Source organism: Drosophila grimshawi, unplaced genomic scaffold (genome assembly GCF_018153295.1).
Source record: "Drosophila grimshawi isolate 15287-2541.00 unplaced genomic scaffold, ASM1815329v1 contig_1377, whole genome shotgun sequence".
Taxonomy (NCBI): domain Eukaryota; kingdom Metazoa; phylum Arthropoda; class Insecta; order Diptera; family Drosophilidae; genus Drosophila; species Drosophila grimshawi.
Genome location: NW_025062900.1, coordinates 22,564,450 through 22,582,664, shown reverse-complemented (window position 1 = coordinate 22,582,664; position 18,215 = coordinate 22,564,450). Strand labels below are relative to the sequence as shown.

The window sequence follows — 18,215 nt, the reverse complement described above, 5'->3', positions numbered from 1 at the left end:
ATTCAAAAGTTTATTGTCCGTCTTTTTACGAGTTTATTAGCTTTGTTTGGCCATTTTGGCGTATGCCGAGGAATGCATTTTGCATAGTTAACTGGCTAAAAACGATGACTAAAGTTCTCCCTAACACTTTTGAGTAATTTCGATAAGCCATGAAGGTTTGTAGCTACTCTTTAGTTTATTGTGGTATTCTCTTATTGCGTTAACTCTTGATAGTCACCCATCAAATTGGTAAGATAACAATAAATATTGATAGCATAGATGATTAGATAGCCAAGGCTGAGAATCTATACGTAAGTGAATGAGTTCTCAAAATAAATCGGTTAGTTACTAAATTGCACTTCGCACTTTAGCTTTTAATTTGAATTGCTTAAATTACATTTGAAAAGTAGTTTTGCTCTGTCTTTTTACTTTGTGAGTTATCTGTTCTAGTTTGAAAGAAATCTTTTCAGAACAAAGCCCAAAAAATGAAGTTAATTTTCCAGTTTCATGTTTGCAAAAATTAATAGACCATGTTTCATGTATCTTTTGCCTAGTTTTACGCATTTATATATAAACTAATTCAACTTAGTGTTTGAATATTAATATACATTTTTAATAATAGAAGTTGATAATCAACTCTTAGGTTCGTTAGCTTAACACCAGCGACATGACCTGATTGTAGCAAACAACTTTGATTTTACATTTGAACATGGTCGAAAACCTCTGAACTTTTTCCAATTAGCTGCTACAATTAATTATCTCATAAATAAAAGGAATGCGTCTGCCTCAATCTCTTCTGGCTGGCTTAATGATATAGTACAATTTCTTAGTGTGTGTTGGTCATAATTAGGAGAGTTTTTGAAATCTGGTAATATGCATACAATGGCTATCTCAACAGGGCGTACAAACAGATTGTTCACTAGCTTTAAATGCTTATTAGTCATTTGTAATTGTTTGTTGTGCCGGCATTTCAGTTTTTTTCTCTCTCTATCTCGATGCAAAGATGAGCACGCGATTTGCATTGTTTCTGAATGACTAATATCAGCCCACATATAATATATATTCTAATAAAGAGCTATAACTTTGCTCTCTCTTTCTCTAGTTCTCTCGCTCAAAAATAGCCAGCATTACGCGACATTTGCCAAATCGCTTATCGCTTTTGAGTCTTTTTATCTAAGAATGTAAGCCCCACAAATATCGCTTTGTCTTGGGCCAAGAAGCCAAGCATTTTACGCCATATAACTGATTGATAATGTTCACTTCCTTTTACGTACGAAGGGGCATTAATAAACCAACAGCAACAGCAACAGCACCAACAACAACAACAACAATACCCAGGCAAGCAACGCGTCATCGGTTCGAGCCCAATGGGAAGTGAGTAACTAGCAAATGTTGTTGGTAATGTAATGCCGGCCAAAACGGAAGTTGGCAGGGAATGTTGTGCTAAGCAGAGCTGCAGCAACAATAGCAACAACAGCAGGGCAAGTGCAACAGCAATTTGCAGCAAGCAGCGAACAGCGAGCAGCGCTGCCAGCGTCGCCGTCGCCGTCGCTGTTGCGGCTGGCTGAGCTGCATGCAGTTGGCAAGTTTGTTGAGTTTATTGGCCACAAAAAATAGCGATAGTACGAATGGTTGTTGTTGGGCAATTAGGCATTCATGAAAGCGTGCAACACTCGCAAAGATGTTTTTTAGATCGTTTTTGGATTCGGATTCAGCTTCGGAGTTGAATCTTTACGCGCCGTTGCATTATATTCGCACTAATAAGCTTGGTTTTTTTAAATATATTTTCTTTTTAACGGTTTGCAGCCATGATGACTGGTTCTAATTACAACAAAATAAGTAAGTATTTTTGAAGCCAACTTCAAAAGGCAGCTTAAAGTTGATTGTGTTTGTATTTGTATTTATGCTTCTGCTTTGTGTGGCTTTTTTTGGGGTTTGGAGTTGTTGCCACTCGTATTCGGTGTGTTGGTATTGGCATTGGTATTGGTGTGTTTGGTAATAGTTTGTTGGCCAGCAAGCAAGCGACGCACCAACACAACCTCACTTTTTTTGCTGCTTTCAACGAGTATTTTTCGGAGCTTGGCAAGTTTTCTTCACATTTCCCAGCACTTGTTGCACTTTCTGGTTGACTTTTGATATATTTTGCATATTTAATCGCTTTGTGTTTGGTTTATTGAAATGACGCTTTTCGTTGGCTTTAAGGCGCGGTCAACGGCGATCACACTTACACACACAGGCACACACTCACACAAACTTTTCTATATGTGTGTCCGACAACAGAGAGAGAGAGAGAAAAAAAGCACCGTTGAGATCAAAATTTAGTTTAGCGTTTAGCGCGCACACGTCTGCTCGGCAGCGTCGTCGTTCACCTTCTGAGCGCACTGAGTCGCCCAGAGAAGCTTCACAAGTCAGTTCAAATTGCGCGCGCGCCCTCTCTCTTTCGCTCTCTCTTTCTCCATCTCTCTCTATCTCTTTTGCACTTCTTACCACAAAAGTTGTGCAGACAAAAACAGTCAAAACAGCCGCTGGAGAAGCTTTGCGAGCGAGCGAGCGAACCCAACAAATGTTTAAAGTTCGCTCTCAGTGGACAATGCCAAAATGTCAGTTGTTGTTGGTTGTGGTTGTAGTTGTTGTTGCTTTTCATTTTGCTGAGCGCGTCTGTGGAAGTTACCTTGGCCGAAATGACAGCAGCAACAGCTTTTACAGCTTTTGAATCATTACCTGTTGCTTGAATACTGTTACCTTAACAGTCGCCCGAATGTTAGTGAGCATTAATGCTCACTGTTAAAGTAACAGTTTGTTGTCTGTTGTATATTATTGTGCTTCGTGTTAATGTTACGCTAACATAATGTTGGTGTAAATGCGAACAAACTCTTTCTGCTGCAAGTAAAAATATATCTATTAAGTGTATTTAAATTAGAATAACATTTATAAATATGTTAGGCTCTAATTTACTTATTTACTTTATCAAAAATAAACGGTAATCATATTAATATATTAACTAATATTTTAAATAATGGATAATAATTTAGAGCATACACAAGAGGCAAATAGGAATTTTATTGATCCAATGACGGTTACAGAAATTTTAATTAACTCACAAAAATATTGATGTTTTATGATTAAAATAAATACAAACTAAAACATATTACAATTTAGGTACCACTTTGCGTTTCCAGTGGAAACTTTCCACTGTGCGCATTACATATAGTGACTTTTGTATTGCATACCTTTAGGCTTTAATATAGATATAATGAAATATTGGCTGGTTAATTTTTCTGGTGCAAAAAAGGTGCGTGTCGGCTCGAATATACACTTACAATAGATCAAACATTTTCATTTAAATAATTGTGTTCATTAATTATATATAGCCACATGCTCTGCATTCTAATCTATTCAATTTTAATAGATGATCGCCTTTCAGCATGCATTTAATTGCTGCATACTTTTAGGCTTGCTAAATGAATTATTTCCGTTTGAAAAAAGTTCCTGCTCTGCTTGACTAATAAAAAAAATTAATTTTGATCAACCAAATATTATGTATTTGCAAAATCTGTTTACTTATTATTCACGGGTTGAATCGCATACTATATTATGAGTCATTTGTTTGCGCTAGGAAAAATACTATTTATGAATTCATTTCATACGACTTTGGCGACTTCCTTTCGACAAACTTTGCCAATTTGTGGACATTCTCACGCATTCGCACAGAGATTTTCAGCAGGCGGCTCACGTGCGGCGGCAACTGGTGATATCATCATTGTTTCATCTCTGCTCAAATAATTATTTCTTTTTTATGTGTACTTAGTTCGCCGATTGATGTCATCGTATGGAAAGGGGAGAGTGGCGAGGAGAGGGTTCGCTCATGGGTCTGGCACCTAAAAAAAAGTTTCCTGAAAATGCCCGCAGTTGGCTGATGACAGCAATTTACGTGCCACATTAATTGAACTTTCTACGTGTTCGAGTGCGGCACTTGGAATCTGCCTTGATTCCAGCACCAAATTGTGCGTGGCCATGTTTAGGGCGTTGCCCCGCCCACAAATAACAAAACAAACCGCAAAACTGTCTATAGCAAAACGTGCCTGAAGTACAACTTTATAATGGCTGGGATCGTTCGTCGCTTCAATGATGGATGGATAGCCCAAGTGATTCACGAGTGAAACCCCACAAATAAAATCTCAACGATTAATTTCAATGCAAAACTTTATTTAAATATATATATATGTAAATATGTATATTTCTATCAATTGTAGTTGATTTTTTTGTTTTTTTTTTTTGTTTTTGTTTTCAAGTCATTTAAAATTCAAGGAAGACCATGGAATGCTAGAAGGCTGCACTTAAACTCTAAAAATATACTTAAGATTGCTATAAATTAAAACTATAAAAATTTAACTGGAATGTACGGCCGAGTTCTCGTTTCTCGCTTCTCGATATATTTTTTTGTTTTTGTTTTTTTCTAAACTACTTTTACTTTCAACCTTTATATCCCCCAGCGTGTTTCTTGATCCACATGATTGCCGTCAAGATTGTCTTAAACATTAAAACATAAATTAGACTTGTATACACGTATTTAGTATTGATTTTGTTTAATTACTCACTAGACAGCTACAGAAACAAACAACACTTAGTGTTGGCCTAAACTAAATGGATAGACTCTCGCAATCTATATATATGTATATATATATATATGTATATAACTACTAAAAATAGGCTTACTGCCAATGTGCTAAAAGCACAATGCAATGCTGCAATATGGTACTAAATGTACTAAAAGCATGATGTCAAATGCAACAACAGTTTGTGGCACTTCTTCCAATAAACGATATAATAAAACTTAGCTTAAACAGTATTTAAAGTAATTTGCTTATTGCCTTGCCGAAAGACATTGTACTAAAATGTACTAAAAGTGCACTTATGGCTAAGTAGCATTCAAACTGCCACAGATCAGGGGGCAGAGGCTCTTTAGGATCTATGCCACACGCCTGGAAAGAATCCTTGCTTAGTGTACTAAAAATGAATAGGGTTCAGCGACGCATTATGTCTTCGATGCTGAAGCCAGTGCGTCGAGGTGGAGCTGGAGCTGGAGCTGGTGCCACAGCAGCTGCTGGTGCCACAGCTACAACTGTTGGTGGCACTGGTGGTGATGCTGCAACAACAACTGTTGCGTTTGGCACTGCTGCAGTTGCATCCTTGTCCGGTGGAGGACACGTTTCCGTTGCCGGAGGCTTGCACAAGAGCTGTCTGGGCGGATGTCGTGACATATTCAATGCATAAATGCTCGGATTCTCCAGATACGAACGCTGATGATGATGATGATGATGATGATCCACCAGCTCCACCAGCGGCGGCGGTGGCGGCAATATCCGCTTACGCACCGGTATCGATCCCAGGAAACTGGGCATTGCCTCGTGCGGTGAGTGCAACGGCTGCGATGGTGGTCGCGATGGCTCAGTGGGTGTGGTGCTGCTGCTGCTGTTGCTGGCCACAATGCTGGGTGGTGTTGCCGTTGCCGTTGCCGACGTCTTGCTCAGGTTCAGCGTCTTATGGTGCAGATCGCGACGCACATGCAACATGGGCAAATAGGGATCGTTATTAGCCGGCGGCAGCAAGTGATGATGTGGCGCCCCACCCGGTGGTGCATAACGCAAACTAGGCATGAAACTGGCACCAATTAAGCCTGTCCCTGGCTGTGGCAGTTCCTCGAGCGGTCGCTCACCATGTGGCCGCATCGTGTAAGTCTCGCCACCCTCGTGATGGCAATGGGTGACGCCCTGACGTTCCGGCTTGGACACAGCAGGCACAGCGGATGGGGTTGGGTGACCCACTTGACCCGTCTTGAAGCGTGCCGCTACCAGCGCCACTTCGGCCTTCTCCTCCTCGGTCTCCGCTTCCAGTTCCTCATCCTCGGCGAGATCTAAAGCGCCCGCTTCGTGCAGCTCCTCCTCCTCGTCGTAGTCATCGAACTCCTCCTCGCTGTCCTCATGCTCATAGCTTGTACTGCTGTTGTTGTTGTTGTTGCTGCTATTGGTGGCCTTTCTCTTTAGACGCATACGATCCGCCTCATCCTTCTCGGTGCTCTCGTTCAGATTGTGCACCGGCGACTGCCGTGGCGAGTCCACTTCTAACAGCGAATCTTCCTCATCGCCACTCAGCTGACGTGCCTCATCCTCCTCGCCGACGTCGACATAGTCGGCACTGTTGACCTCACCCACGGCATGTGTCAACGCATGACGCCGCAGATCGCAGTTGCGTCGAAAAACCTTGCCGCAGGAGGAGCACTCGTAGGGCTTGTGATCGGTGTGAGTGAGCAGATGGGTCTTCAGATTCGAGCGCTGATTAAAGCTGCGACTGCAAACGGGACACTTGTGCGGCGACTCCTCCATATGCAGGATTTTGTGCACGGCCAGAGTCCGTGACTGGCAGAAGCCCTTGCCACATTCCGTGCACTTGAACGGTTTCTCCTTGGAGTGGATGTACCTGTGATCAAGGGGGGAAACGAGGGGTTAACATTTAAATACATATTGCGTGGGCGTTCTGCTGTTATCGTTATTTTTGTTGTTGTTGCTGTTGGTAGCAACTACTATTAGCTGGTAGCTGGTAGCTGGCTGCTCAAGTTGACAGTTATCTTCACTGGCAGGCATTATCTCTTGCCCCCTCGTTGCCCGGGCGCAGATAAAGTGCGCTGATATATTTTATGTTTATGGCAGCCATCTTTGAAATGGCGTCCACTTGTTGTTGGACCAGCAACAGCAGCAGCCAACAACCAACAACCAGCAGCAGCAGCAGCAACAACATCAGCAGTAACATCAGCAGCTGCTGCGACGGGTAAAAAAAAACAGGTTCTTGGCTTGAGCTCTCGGCTTGGGTCTGCCTTTGATTTTGCCTTTTAGCTCGGGGGGCTTCAAGGCGCACCGAGATTCTTCTTGCTGTTTTCTTCTTCCATTGCCTGCCCTTCCCCTGCCTCTGCCCCTGCCCTGCTGCTGCTGCTGTTGCTGAGAAATTAGCCCCGCGGCAAAGCAAACAAACGACAAATGGACCGAAACCGAACGATCAAAAGACACACAAAGTATTGGACAAGCCAACACACATACACACACATGAGGTATAAGGCCAATGCCAACCTGCTGTCTGCTCTTGCCCGGTTCTCAGTACCAAGTACCTCATACCGCCAACCCCCCCGCACACCGCACCTAACAGTCACATCAACTGCTGCCTGGCCCCCAAATGTGTAAACCCACAAAGTTAATTAACTTTGTCTTTTGCGGCATGCTCTTCACATAACTAACATTCAAATCCATTTGATTTTGTCAAGCTGTTGGTTCTCTGTTTGTTCACTTTAATGGATATTATCGATGTACATATGCAAAATATGTATAAAAGATATAAAGACAAAATTGCATATATATTTTTGGGATTTTAAAAAGATCTCAAATTATTGCTCTAATCAATTAAAAGCCAAAAGCTGCTCAATGAGTTAGAATTTATAGAAAAAAACTAAATGCAGATTCTTTAAAAAAAGCTTTATAAAAAAACTCTCAAAAAAATAAAAAATTATGTATAAACTTTACTTATACCCAATCTAATCCGTGAATAAGTTGATGAGCTTAATGAAGTACTTATATTCCACTAAAACTAAGCAAGTCTCTTAAGTAGAGTATAATTTCAGAGTAGTTTAAGAATCATCTGTAACTTTTCTCTTATCTGATCCATAAATAAGTAACCGACTTTAAGGAATTGAAATGAATATAAAAAACTCTGCTCAAATAACCTGGCTATTGTTTTGCCTAGAGTATTCCAGCTGCGTCTCAACAAATCTCAAACCACTTTTCTACAAGTTTTTGCTTCTTGCTGCATGCCTCTTGCTGCATGCCTTGAGGCATACTAGCAATTACGAGCGAGCAGACACGCCTACCTCTGCCTGATCGCTTTCCAGCACCGTTGCCGCCTTGCCACAATCGCCACACTTGCCACACTGGGCAGACACTCACCTGTGGTCCCTCAAGTGGTCCTGTCGCCTGAATGCCTTGCCGCAAATATCACAGGAATAGGGCCGCTCGTCCGTGTGCGTGCGCTCGTGTATCAGCAGATTGTAGGACTTGGTGAATTGGCGATTGCAGAACTTGCAGATGAATTGCTTCTTGGGCCGGGAGGCGCGTCCGGGAGCGCGCAGCAGGCGCCGGTCCAGGCCAGCGTGCATGCCCGGCGCCAGACCGGGCGGAAACAGTGCAGCGGCCGCTGCGGCGCCGGGGGGAAATGGAAAACTACCGGCGGCCGTTGGCGACGGTCCCGGTCCAGTTAGATATGGCGGTGGTGGTGGCGGGCCGTACAATACACCTGGCGGCGGCACACCCGGCGGTCCACCCGGTGGACCGCCACGTCCCAGCATCGCAGCCGCGGCGGCTGCCTCCCGCAGCGCCAGCTCCTTGCGCTTGTCCGCCATCATGGCGATGATCTCGTAGTTGGAGTTGCTGCCAGCGCGAGCCTTTGCCTCGAGCGCCTGCCGTGTCGGCAGCACCGGCACAAAGGCGGAAATCTCCCGATGATGGGGCGGACCGCCGTGCAGACCCGACGCGGCCAGATGCTGTTGGTAGGCCAATTGGGTTTCGTAGGCAGCGGCTGCTGCCGAGATCCTGCTAGCTGATGAATTCCTTGAATCGCCGCCACTGGCCGAACCATCCGCATTTGTGGCACCGCCTCCATTTCCGGAGCCAGCACCACTTGCCGCAGCTGCCACAGCGGCCACCGTCGACATAAACTGATCCATTCGTGAGGCGCGCAACATTGGGATGGCGCCTCCGCCATCGCTGGCTGTGCTATCCGTGGGCATATTGAGCTGTATTCAGCTACTCACATGCCGTCAGACCTTCAGCTGTAGATAACAAGAGAGGGAAAGAGAGAGAGAGAGAGAGAGAGAGGGTGAGAAAGAGAGAGAGAGGGGTAGAAATAACAATTAGTCAAATGTTGTGTTAATTGTTTGCGACTTATTGGGCTCAATTGGGCTTATCTTAATTGCTCGTCAAGTCCAATAAAAATTGTTGTTTCTTTTTCCTAATTTTACTCTGTCCCTAATGAGCTGGTTGGGAGTACATATCCCATGGGTCGGAGTTGGTAACAGTTCACAGGTGTTGTTCACATGAGTTAAGCCCACAAAGTTATTGAAAGAAACAAAATTGCTAATTTTAAAATATTATTTTCTAATTGCTTTAAACAAGAGTTTCATGAACTAAAAGATATCTTTCCACAAACATACTATGAAGTTAACATTAAAAATCAAAACCTAAAATTAGAATTCGAATATTTTCTTAATATTTATTTCATTTTTCGTTTAATGAACTAAAAGATATATTTTCACAAACATACTATGAAGTTAACATTAAAAATCAAAACCTAAAATTAGAATTCGAATATTTTCTTAATATTTATTTTATTTTTCGTATAATCGTCTATTAAAAATATAAATTTCCATATCCATTTGTTTGCCATAAGAAATGCTTACAAAGCACTTAAAACTTTGGAAACCAACGTGTTGAATATTATTAAATACGAGTATGTTTGAAAACTGTCTTTGGAAAATTTGAAACAATGCTTACAGTGCTAAAAAAAACTGTAGACTAAAAAAAGTATTTACTGCAAAGCACATTCGATTAGCATATTTTAAACTGAATATTTTTATTTATTTATTATTTATATTTATTTTATTTTTATTTTTAAGCACTACACTGTTGCAAATAGGGTATATATTATTACCAATTCATTACACTTTCTTCTTTTATTTAGTTTTTGCTGTTTAATTTATTTTTCCTATGAATTTTGTTATAAGTTGTTGTTGTTTTTGTTGTTGTTTTTGTAGTTTATTATCAGCAACGGCGGCGGCAAGTGAAACTAAACTGAACGAGAAACGAGTCGCAGTCGCCGTTGGAGTTGTCGACTCTGCCAAGTTAGATAAGATTGTGCGTCTAAAAAACCTGACTGACTGAGTCAGTAAGCGAGGCGCACTCAGCGCTCAGCACACACAGTAGTAGTAGCGATATAAATGCACACACACAGATACAGACACACACACACACACACACACATACTGAGGCATGCAAAGAGAGTGAGAGACACAGATGCACACATACATGTGTATGTAGATAGTAGTAGCATTTGGCAGCCGTACAAATGCAACTGGTAGCCTAAGCGAACTAAACGGCAGTCAGTCAGTCAGTTAGGCAAGCAAGCCTTGACTCTTCTTCGGTAGCCGAACACGAACTCAAAGTCGAAGTCGAAGTCGAACTCGAACTCGAACCCGAGACTAAGACCAGAGACCAGAGACCCGAGACCCGATGCGACCCGTTCGAGCGAATGACTGACTGACTGCTTACTGGATTTACGCAACAGGAGCTTCAGCTTCTGGCTCTCGGCCTTTTGCATGGAACGTGATCATCACGATAATAATAACAGTCGAATGAAGATGAAACAACAACAGTAACAACAACAACAACAGCATAGCGAAGTAGAAGAAGAGGAGTGGAACAAGTAATGCTGATAATTACAATGATAATGACGATCATATTGTCGTTGGATCGATCATAAAATTTTACTGCGCTAAAGCCACATTTAAATATAACATACGTATAACCAGTTGCGCATAAGGCGAAAAAAAAAAACAAAAAATATATATATAAAACGACGACGACGATTCTCTGTCTTTTCACCGCCGTTCAGTCTACATCTCCACAGCACAGGGAGAAGTTTCCCTTGGCCCCCTGACGCTTGTGCAATGACAGCTTTACTTATCATTTGCTGGAAATGTTCTGAACTTGTGGTGACTTGAAATGAGTTTTCACTTCGTGATTTTCAGTTAGAGTTTTTTTCTTCATTTTTTTCCTGTCTGTCTATATGATAAGTAGATAGTTGAAATTGCTACATCATGGTAATAGTGCGTAGTGCAGCGCTCGGCCATTTTTACCTTGTAGCTACGGATCTCTGGTGGGTTGAGATCTGCATAGTCGCTCATTGTAATGTGGCTGCGACGGCTAAACCTTAAACGTTGCACGTGCCCAGATAGATGTTGGAGATGTGAAGATGGTGACTGTTGTATGGCTGTCAGATTAGATTTGAGCAACTAAGATAGATGGTTTGTGGCGCTCTCTGATTAGAAGTGACATACCAATCTCTCTGTTGGAACGGGAACTGATTCGCTTGACTGGAAAAGTTTCATTTACTCAATTGACAACGCGATTTGATTAAAGCTGAGGCCTGAACTGAGAATTAGTTTGAATACTTTAACGTATGTCTATTTCAAACTAAGGCTTATTTCAGTAAGTGTAACTATATTTTGTATGTGATTTGTTAAATTCTGGCTGCCCTTCTATATATTAAACTAAATCAAGATTAAATGTAGTTAAGATTTGGAGTACTACCAGTACTACTACGTAATACAAAAAACTAATAGAGTACGATAAAATCAAATGTTTCCAAAATATTTAATACAGAACTTGCTCTAAACATAAATTATTTTTGTAAATATTTCTATATACTATATTTTTATATAGTTTTCTCACCAATAGTTATTTTTATTCATTTTTAAAAACTTTAACAAATCTCTCAATCTCTTATTAACAGAGAACTCCTTTTAACCTTAAATGATTTGTGCAAGTATTTCTTTCCAATAGTTCGTTTGTTTTTAATTTTAACTACAACCTTTTGCGCATTACTTCGATTTATAGCACTAACATTTTGAGCATTACTTCGATTTATAGCGATAACATTTTGAGCATTACTTCGATTTATAACACTACACACTTATTTTAAATTGTATTCATCTGCTGTATAAAGCATCAACTTTGATATTGCTTTGCCATATTTTAACTGGCCATTTCCTGTACTTAACTTTACTACTAACTGATCTTGACGCATACGCCCCGTAATCCCCCAACTAATTCCGAGTAACAGCAAAGCCGTATAGCGCATACGTAAGTGGGCATTTAGGTACACAGAGTATATTAGACACGTATCTGTGGTAGCCTCGAAAGAAGGTAACACGTTTTGGGGATTTTTCGCTGTCGTATTTTATATTATTTATTTCTTTTTTTACTAGGTTTACGGTCGTATTTTTCTTCTCACTTATGCATTTATGACTGGGGCTCGGTGACTGTTTAACTGTTTAAGCTGTCTGAATTGTCTGAACTGTCCAACTGTCCGACAGTCGACCGTTTGACCCCCTCTCGCTGTCTCTCTGTACACACAATGCGATTCAGCATTCATTATCTTTTGAAACATCGGCACTTTTGAAACGTCAAGCCAAATAAGAAAAACAAATAAAATGTTTGTAAATAATGGACATCATCAGCAAAATGCGAAGTCGGCAACGTTGAACGCAGTACTTGCTGTCGCAGTTGTTGCCCATAAAGAAAGACGCAAGAAAGAGTGAGATTAAGAGCAAGGCATAGACAGAGAAAGAGAGCGAGAGAGAGAGCGAGATAGAGAGAGAGAGAGTGAGCTGTGTACTTTCAGATACAATATAAAGATACCGATACACACGCACACTCACATGGCCAACGTTTGCGCAAACGGTTGCCCAGCAAATGAAGCCAAAGGCTTAAGTGTGTGTATACACATAATCAAAAAGAAAAGAAGAAAAAATCACAAGTCAGAATGCTCGACTGCGATATACCCTGAACCCAGCTAATAAATATATTCTAGCTTTATTGAGAAGACGTTTTGGACTATATAGCCTGGGTCTCTCTTGTCCGATCTTGATTAAATCAGTGCATTTGATCAATAATATGTCAAGATATATTATATATCAACTGGAAATCGTTGCCTTTAATACTGTGGCTCTTATTGATATATTTATAAATGGTAATCTAAATGTATCGATAAAATGAAGTAAACTTAAACTGCGTGGGATATACTACAACATGTTTAAAATGTAAATTCACTATCTCTTATATTCATAAAGACATGATTGTTTAATCCGGTCAAGAATATATATATATACATAAATATTTGATGTGGTAAGAACAGCGTCCTTCTGCCTGTTATACACTTTTATACAAACCGATTATATACCCTTTTTTACAATTTTTAATGGGTTCAGCGTATAAAAATTGTATAAGCAAGAGCAACAACAACAGCAACAGTAACAACAACATCAGCAATAACTACTGGTGAAGAAAATAAAAGATATCGAGGAGCAATTTGGCTGCCACTTTTTTCGCTGCCTGCTCTGGGCCTGGGTCTGGGTCTTGGTCTGGGTCTGGGCTTTGTGTAAATAAGCAACAGCCGCAGTGAGACCAGCAGACGCAGTGAAAAAAGGTTCAAAGCAGTTGATAAAAAGTAAAACAGAAAAAAAAACACATACACACGCACGCACACACACACACACCGACAGAGGGAGATATGAGAAAAACACATGCGCAGAGGGTTTCAATATTTGTATAGAAACGAGACGCAGTTTTGTCCCAAGTCGCCGCTGATGTCCAATGCATTTGCTCATATCTTGGCTTGGACCAAGACGCTTAGCGCACTACTTCAGTTTGCTTACAAAACAAACAACAACAGCAACAACAACAACAAACAACACACGACAAGAAAGGGTCAGCGAGTGTGTGCGTGTGTGTTTTCAGTTTTAATCCCTTCGGGCCAGGCTCGCTGCCAAGGCGAAGGTAGCTAATAATCAACAAAAAAAAAGATGGAGAAGAAGAAAATAAAATATAAAAAAAATGTAAAATAAAACTAAAAGAAACAACTTGTAATTATAGACGCTGCCTGCTGCACACACACACACACACACAACACATATGCGTTAGTCTGGGCAACTCTTTGGCTGAGATAATAGTCAAAGCTATTAAAATCTGTAGCCATAATCAACAGCGCTTGTAGTTTGGTACTTCGACGGCTTGCCCCTCCCTGCACCATCCCTGCTCCCTTCCTGCTCCCTCCTGCTGCAGCAGCCTAGCTGCTTGTCTATAATTTTCTTGATTAATATCTATGCGATTTACACATGCCCCACTCCATCGATGTGTGTGTGCGTGTGTGTTGTGTGTAAGTGCGCTGTCATTAATTTAAAAGCTTTGCTAATTCTGCAGCAAGCCATTGAATCCGTTCTCGAGAGCTGCTAATGATGTTTTATGGGCTCGATGTGCAGCCTGCAGACTGCTCGGTTGATTTCCTAGCTTGTTCACTTATTATTGAAAAACATAATTTATAATTGTTACGATCAAAGTGCTGCGAATAGAGCATAATAAAAAACAGGTCTGTAAGCAGCAAGTTGATTGATGGGTTAATGGCGGAGTTCAGAGAACCAGATTTATTGCTGCTATATTACAGAAGATAGGTTAAAAATGAGTTATATTTGCAGAGACCATCTGATAGTTTGGACATTCTATTGGAATTGGAATCGGACTGAAATTTCAATTAAATTTACAATTTTTGTGAAGCCCAAACAAAGCTGATTTCAAAAATATTAAGTCTCTGATACGTTTGTTATTACAGACGGAGAGATCGAGAGAGATTAATTCTGATCAAGAATAGAGCTGGAGACTTAACCATTGTTAGGCTTAGCGTAAGAAGACACTGCAGACACCATAATTTCATGATGAATTAAATTGATATAATTTCTTTGCTCAAATAGTAGCAGAGTATTCTGCAGTCAGTTACGCCCGACTGAAACGTTCTCACAAACTTTTTCATTACCGGCAAAAATCAAGATGCCATTACGTAACCGTATACCATAAAAAAGTTTGGAAAAATACCGAAATATTTAGCGGAAATTTTACACTTTACGTACCAGAATCGGAACCCGAAACATTCTGGAAAATCCAGTATTATTTACTTACATTAAATAATAAAGTTGACTATATATATATATACTTTATTAGTTGACTATATATATATATACTTTATTATTTAATACATATATATATTTTTTTTTGTTAATTTGTTGTCTTGCTTTGCATATTTATATTTTAATCTCTGAATTTACGTGACTTCTTAACCCACACAATATCTGTTGCTTTTCTAATTTAAATTAATCGTTGAATTTACGATGAAGTTTTTCCCATTTTTTCTGGATATTTCCCTTTACCTGTTCAGCATGTTAATCCCCTTAAGCCGATCGTTTTTCGTGCTTCTTATGTCAGATACACTCTCTAAGAAAAAAAACAGAGTTCCTCAGTTCTTTTGTCAATAATTCTTAATCATTGGCTACTTCAGACTTTGGCTTTGCCTTTGAAGCAACGACTTAATTCCAGTTCTGTTAAATATTCAAATTATGGCTATCCCCACATATATCAGGGAATTTAATTTCATCATCAAAACTGATCGAAAACATTTCACAAAATTTATCGAGTCTATCAAACGCCATTTAAAACAAAAGCACACGTGCTAAAATGGGCGTGGCAGACTGTAGACGATCTATGCCTTTTATGGCCAATTGTCTGGGCCATTGTATGGTTTGTGGCTTTATGGGCCAGCATTAAGTGTGTGTGTCTCTTTTGTTTAAGTTAACTTTTAGATGCTATTAATTTGTTTCTATTTTTAATTTAATTTCATTTTTTATTGAGCGCCATTTTCAGCCCACTAAAAGCCATTTAAATTAACTTCCATACTGCAAGCAACCATTGCAGTAATATCAAATTTTATATCAAGAATTAAGAAAAAACCCACCCAGAAAATATACCGTATGCCATAAATTTTAATGTGCCTATTCTTATGCTAAAAAGTAGGAAGACCAAATTGCCTATAAACAAACAATGACGCTGAAAATTCAAAGAGTTGGGAACGCTCCAGCTTCAGTCAAGCGAGACAAAAGCCAATGGCTTCATAGAACCACAGCCAATGTAGCCCGAATACCAAAATACTACCAAATACTACTACAATTTCCCCCACCAAATACCCAAAGCCACAGCACAAAATGAAAAACGAGACTGTGGGAGCGCGGGAGGCGTTTTTTAAAAGCGAAAAAAAACTAAAGCATTTAAAAGAAATCAGAGGAAAATAAGCACAAAGATGCTGGAGCGATGTAGATGGCAGAGCCCAGATGATGGCATCGTATCCAAATCCAAATCCGATTCCGAACCCCAAGCATCAAGCACCAACAGAAGCTTGCGGCAATTGCGTTTCCTCTTTGGACACACGTTCTGAACAATTAAAGCGCGCGGCAAGCCAAGCTGGCAACGACGGCCAAGACGGCCAAGACGGCCAAGACGGCTAAGACGACGACGACGACGACCAAGTCCAAAAAAACCGGATTCAAATTGAGCACGACGAGAGCTGCTGAAACTGAGGCTGCGGAGAGCCACTGGCCACTGGCACTGGCTACAAGTGAACTGGTTTACGGCCAACAACAGCAACAACAACCAAAACCGAAAGATAAAAACAAAAACACAAAATAAAATAAAGAAAAAATTCCAAGCAAAGGTTCGTGGCTACAAACCGAACCAAGTCAGAGTCAGCCTCAGCTTCAGCCTCAGCCTCAGTCGAGCGCCAGGCTGCTGCCTGTCAATGGAGCGCTGGCACCACAGGCACCACACTGAGTTCGGTGGCAATGACAGTGGCACATGCAGTTGTAGTGGAAGCCGCTGCGGCAGCCGCCGCCAGTCGCCCAAAAAAAAAAATAAAAATAAAAAAAACAAAAACCGCCAACTGTTTCGGAGAGCCGCCAACGTTGGGCTCCAATATGTGTGTGAGTGAGTGTGTGTGTGTGTGCTTGGAGCAGGTTTTTCGCAGTCAACTTATTTTTTATTTACTTTGCTACTCGCTGAGAGAGCAGAGCGACTCTCTCTCTCTCTCTCTCTCTCCCGCTTTTGCTCTCTCGCCCACTCGTTGTTGCTGCTACTCGCTGTGATTTGCTTTTGGCCATAGCGAAAATCAAAAAGAAAATAATTAGCTAGACCCTAAAATAAAAATTTCAGCTGCGGAATTTCGTAGAGTGGAATCTTTCCAGTTTTTTTTTTTTCTTTTTGCACCCCCCTCTTTTGTAGAGGGTGTTGCCTGTTGTTGGCTTGGGGCGTGTGGCTTGGCTTACCTGTAAACAATTTTGATGGCTGTGGAGAAGAGCGCATGAGGCTCTTTCAAACTTTGCTTGGCCAGTGTTCCAAGTATTTTGAACAAGTTTTTTGTTTTTTTTTTTAGTTTATTTTGTTTTCTTCTTCTTGCTTTTGTTTTAGAGGCACTTTTGTCGAGTTACTTTTATAGAGATTTCTAGAATGCAAACGATATTTATAATTAGACTTAGTTGTCAATAAAAATATTTAGTATATACTAAATTTAGTTTATTTTTTTTCAAAGCTTAGATAGCACTGTTGTGTGGCTTGCAAAATATACACATTTAGTTTAGATACGGGCGCAGATACACGCAGACGCACACACAGATACAAATGACTCTCTACAGACACAATCACGGCACGATCAGTCGCACGGGGTCGCGGGTGTTACGGGAGCAACGGCAACAGCAGCAGCAGCAGCAGCAGCAGCTACCACAAACCACGTAGAAGCCGAGCGAAAAAAAACAACAAATCACAACAACAAAACCAATATCAAACCACGTACGAAACCAGCCAGCGAACCGAACCAACAATCGAACGAACGAACGAACGAACCGAACTAACAAACACGAACGAGCCCAGCGAACGGGCCAAGCAACAAACGAGATACGGCAGCTGAAATGTGTTTTTCTACATTTTGTTTGAAATAGGAGCTGAAGCCAGTGCAGCTACCAATTCGCTCCTCAAGTAGTCCCAAACTCTTCCCACACACACTCACACAACACGACGACGACGACGACGGCGACACGCTTGGAAACGCCGACAGAAAAGCGCTTTTCAGCGATCGGTGATCGGTGATCGGTAAGCGGTAAGCGGGTTGGTTGCTTGCGACGTTGCAACAAGTTCACTGTGCCTGCATTTTTCCCCCAATATGTATCTCACAGATACACTAACTAAACACCAACACACACACACACACACAGACATACGTTTGTAAAATTCCAGATGGGTGCACGATCCGCGCGCAGGTGCGTCAGCTACGATCAACTCTCGAAGACTAATCCCACATTGTCGAGCCGCTGTCGTCGACGTCGTCGTCGTCGTGGCTCATTCAAGGAGAGAGAGAGAGACTAAATGAGAGAGAGCAAGTTACAGCGAGTAGCGATAGAGAGAGAGAGAGAGATCGTGCTCGAAACCAGCCCCAGCAACAAACTGGGCAAACCAACTAACCGACCGCCAGTCGCACGCTGCGGACAACCAGAC

General features: G+C 41.1%; 1 protein-coding gene across 1 annotated transcript; it reads right to left on the bottom strand.

Moving 5' to 3' along the window:
- Nucleotides 1-4,237: 4,237 nt before the first annotated feature.
- On the bottom strand, nucleotides 4,238-18,006 carry LOC6566878 (protein bowel). Its single transcript, XM_001993217.3, has 4 exons — nucleotides 17,942-18,006; nucleotides 16,994-17,169; nucleotides 7,968-8,848; nucleotides 4,238-6,456 (listed from the first exon to the last, which is right to left on the bottom strand). Exons 3-4 carry the CDS (start codon nucleotides 8,804-8,806, stop codon nucleotides 5,004-5,006), a joined length of 2,292 nt encoding a protein of 763 aa, XP_001993253.1. The 5' UTR covers nucleotides 8,807-8,848; nucleotides 16,994-17,169; nucleotides 17,942-18,006; the 3' UTR covers nucleotides 4,238-5,003.
- Between the last annotated feature and the right edge of the window lie 209 nt (nucleotides 18,007-18,215).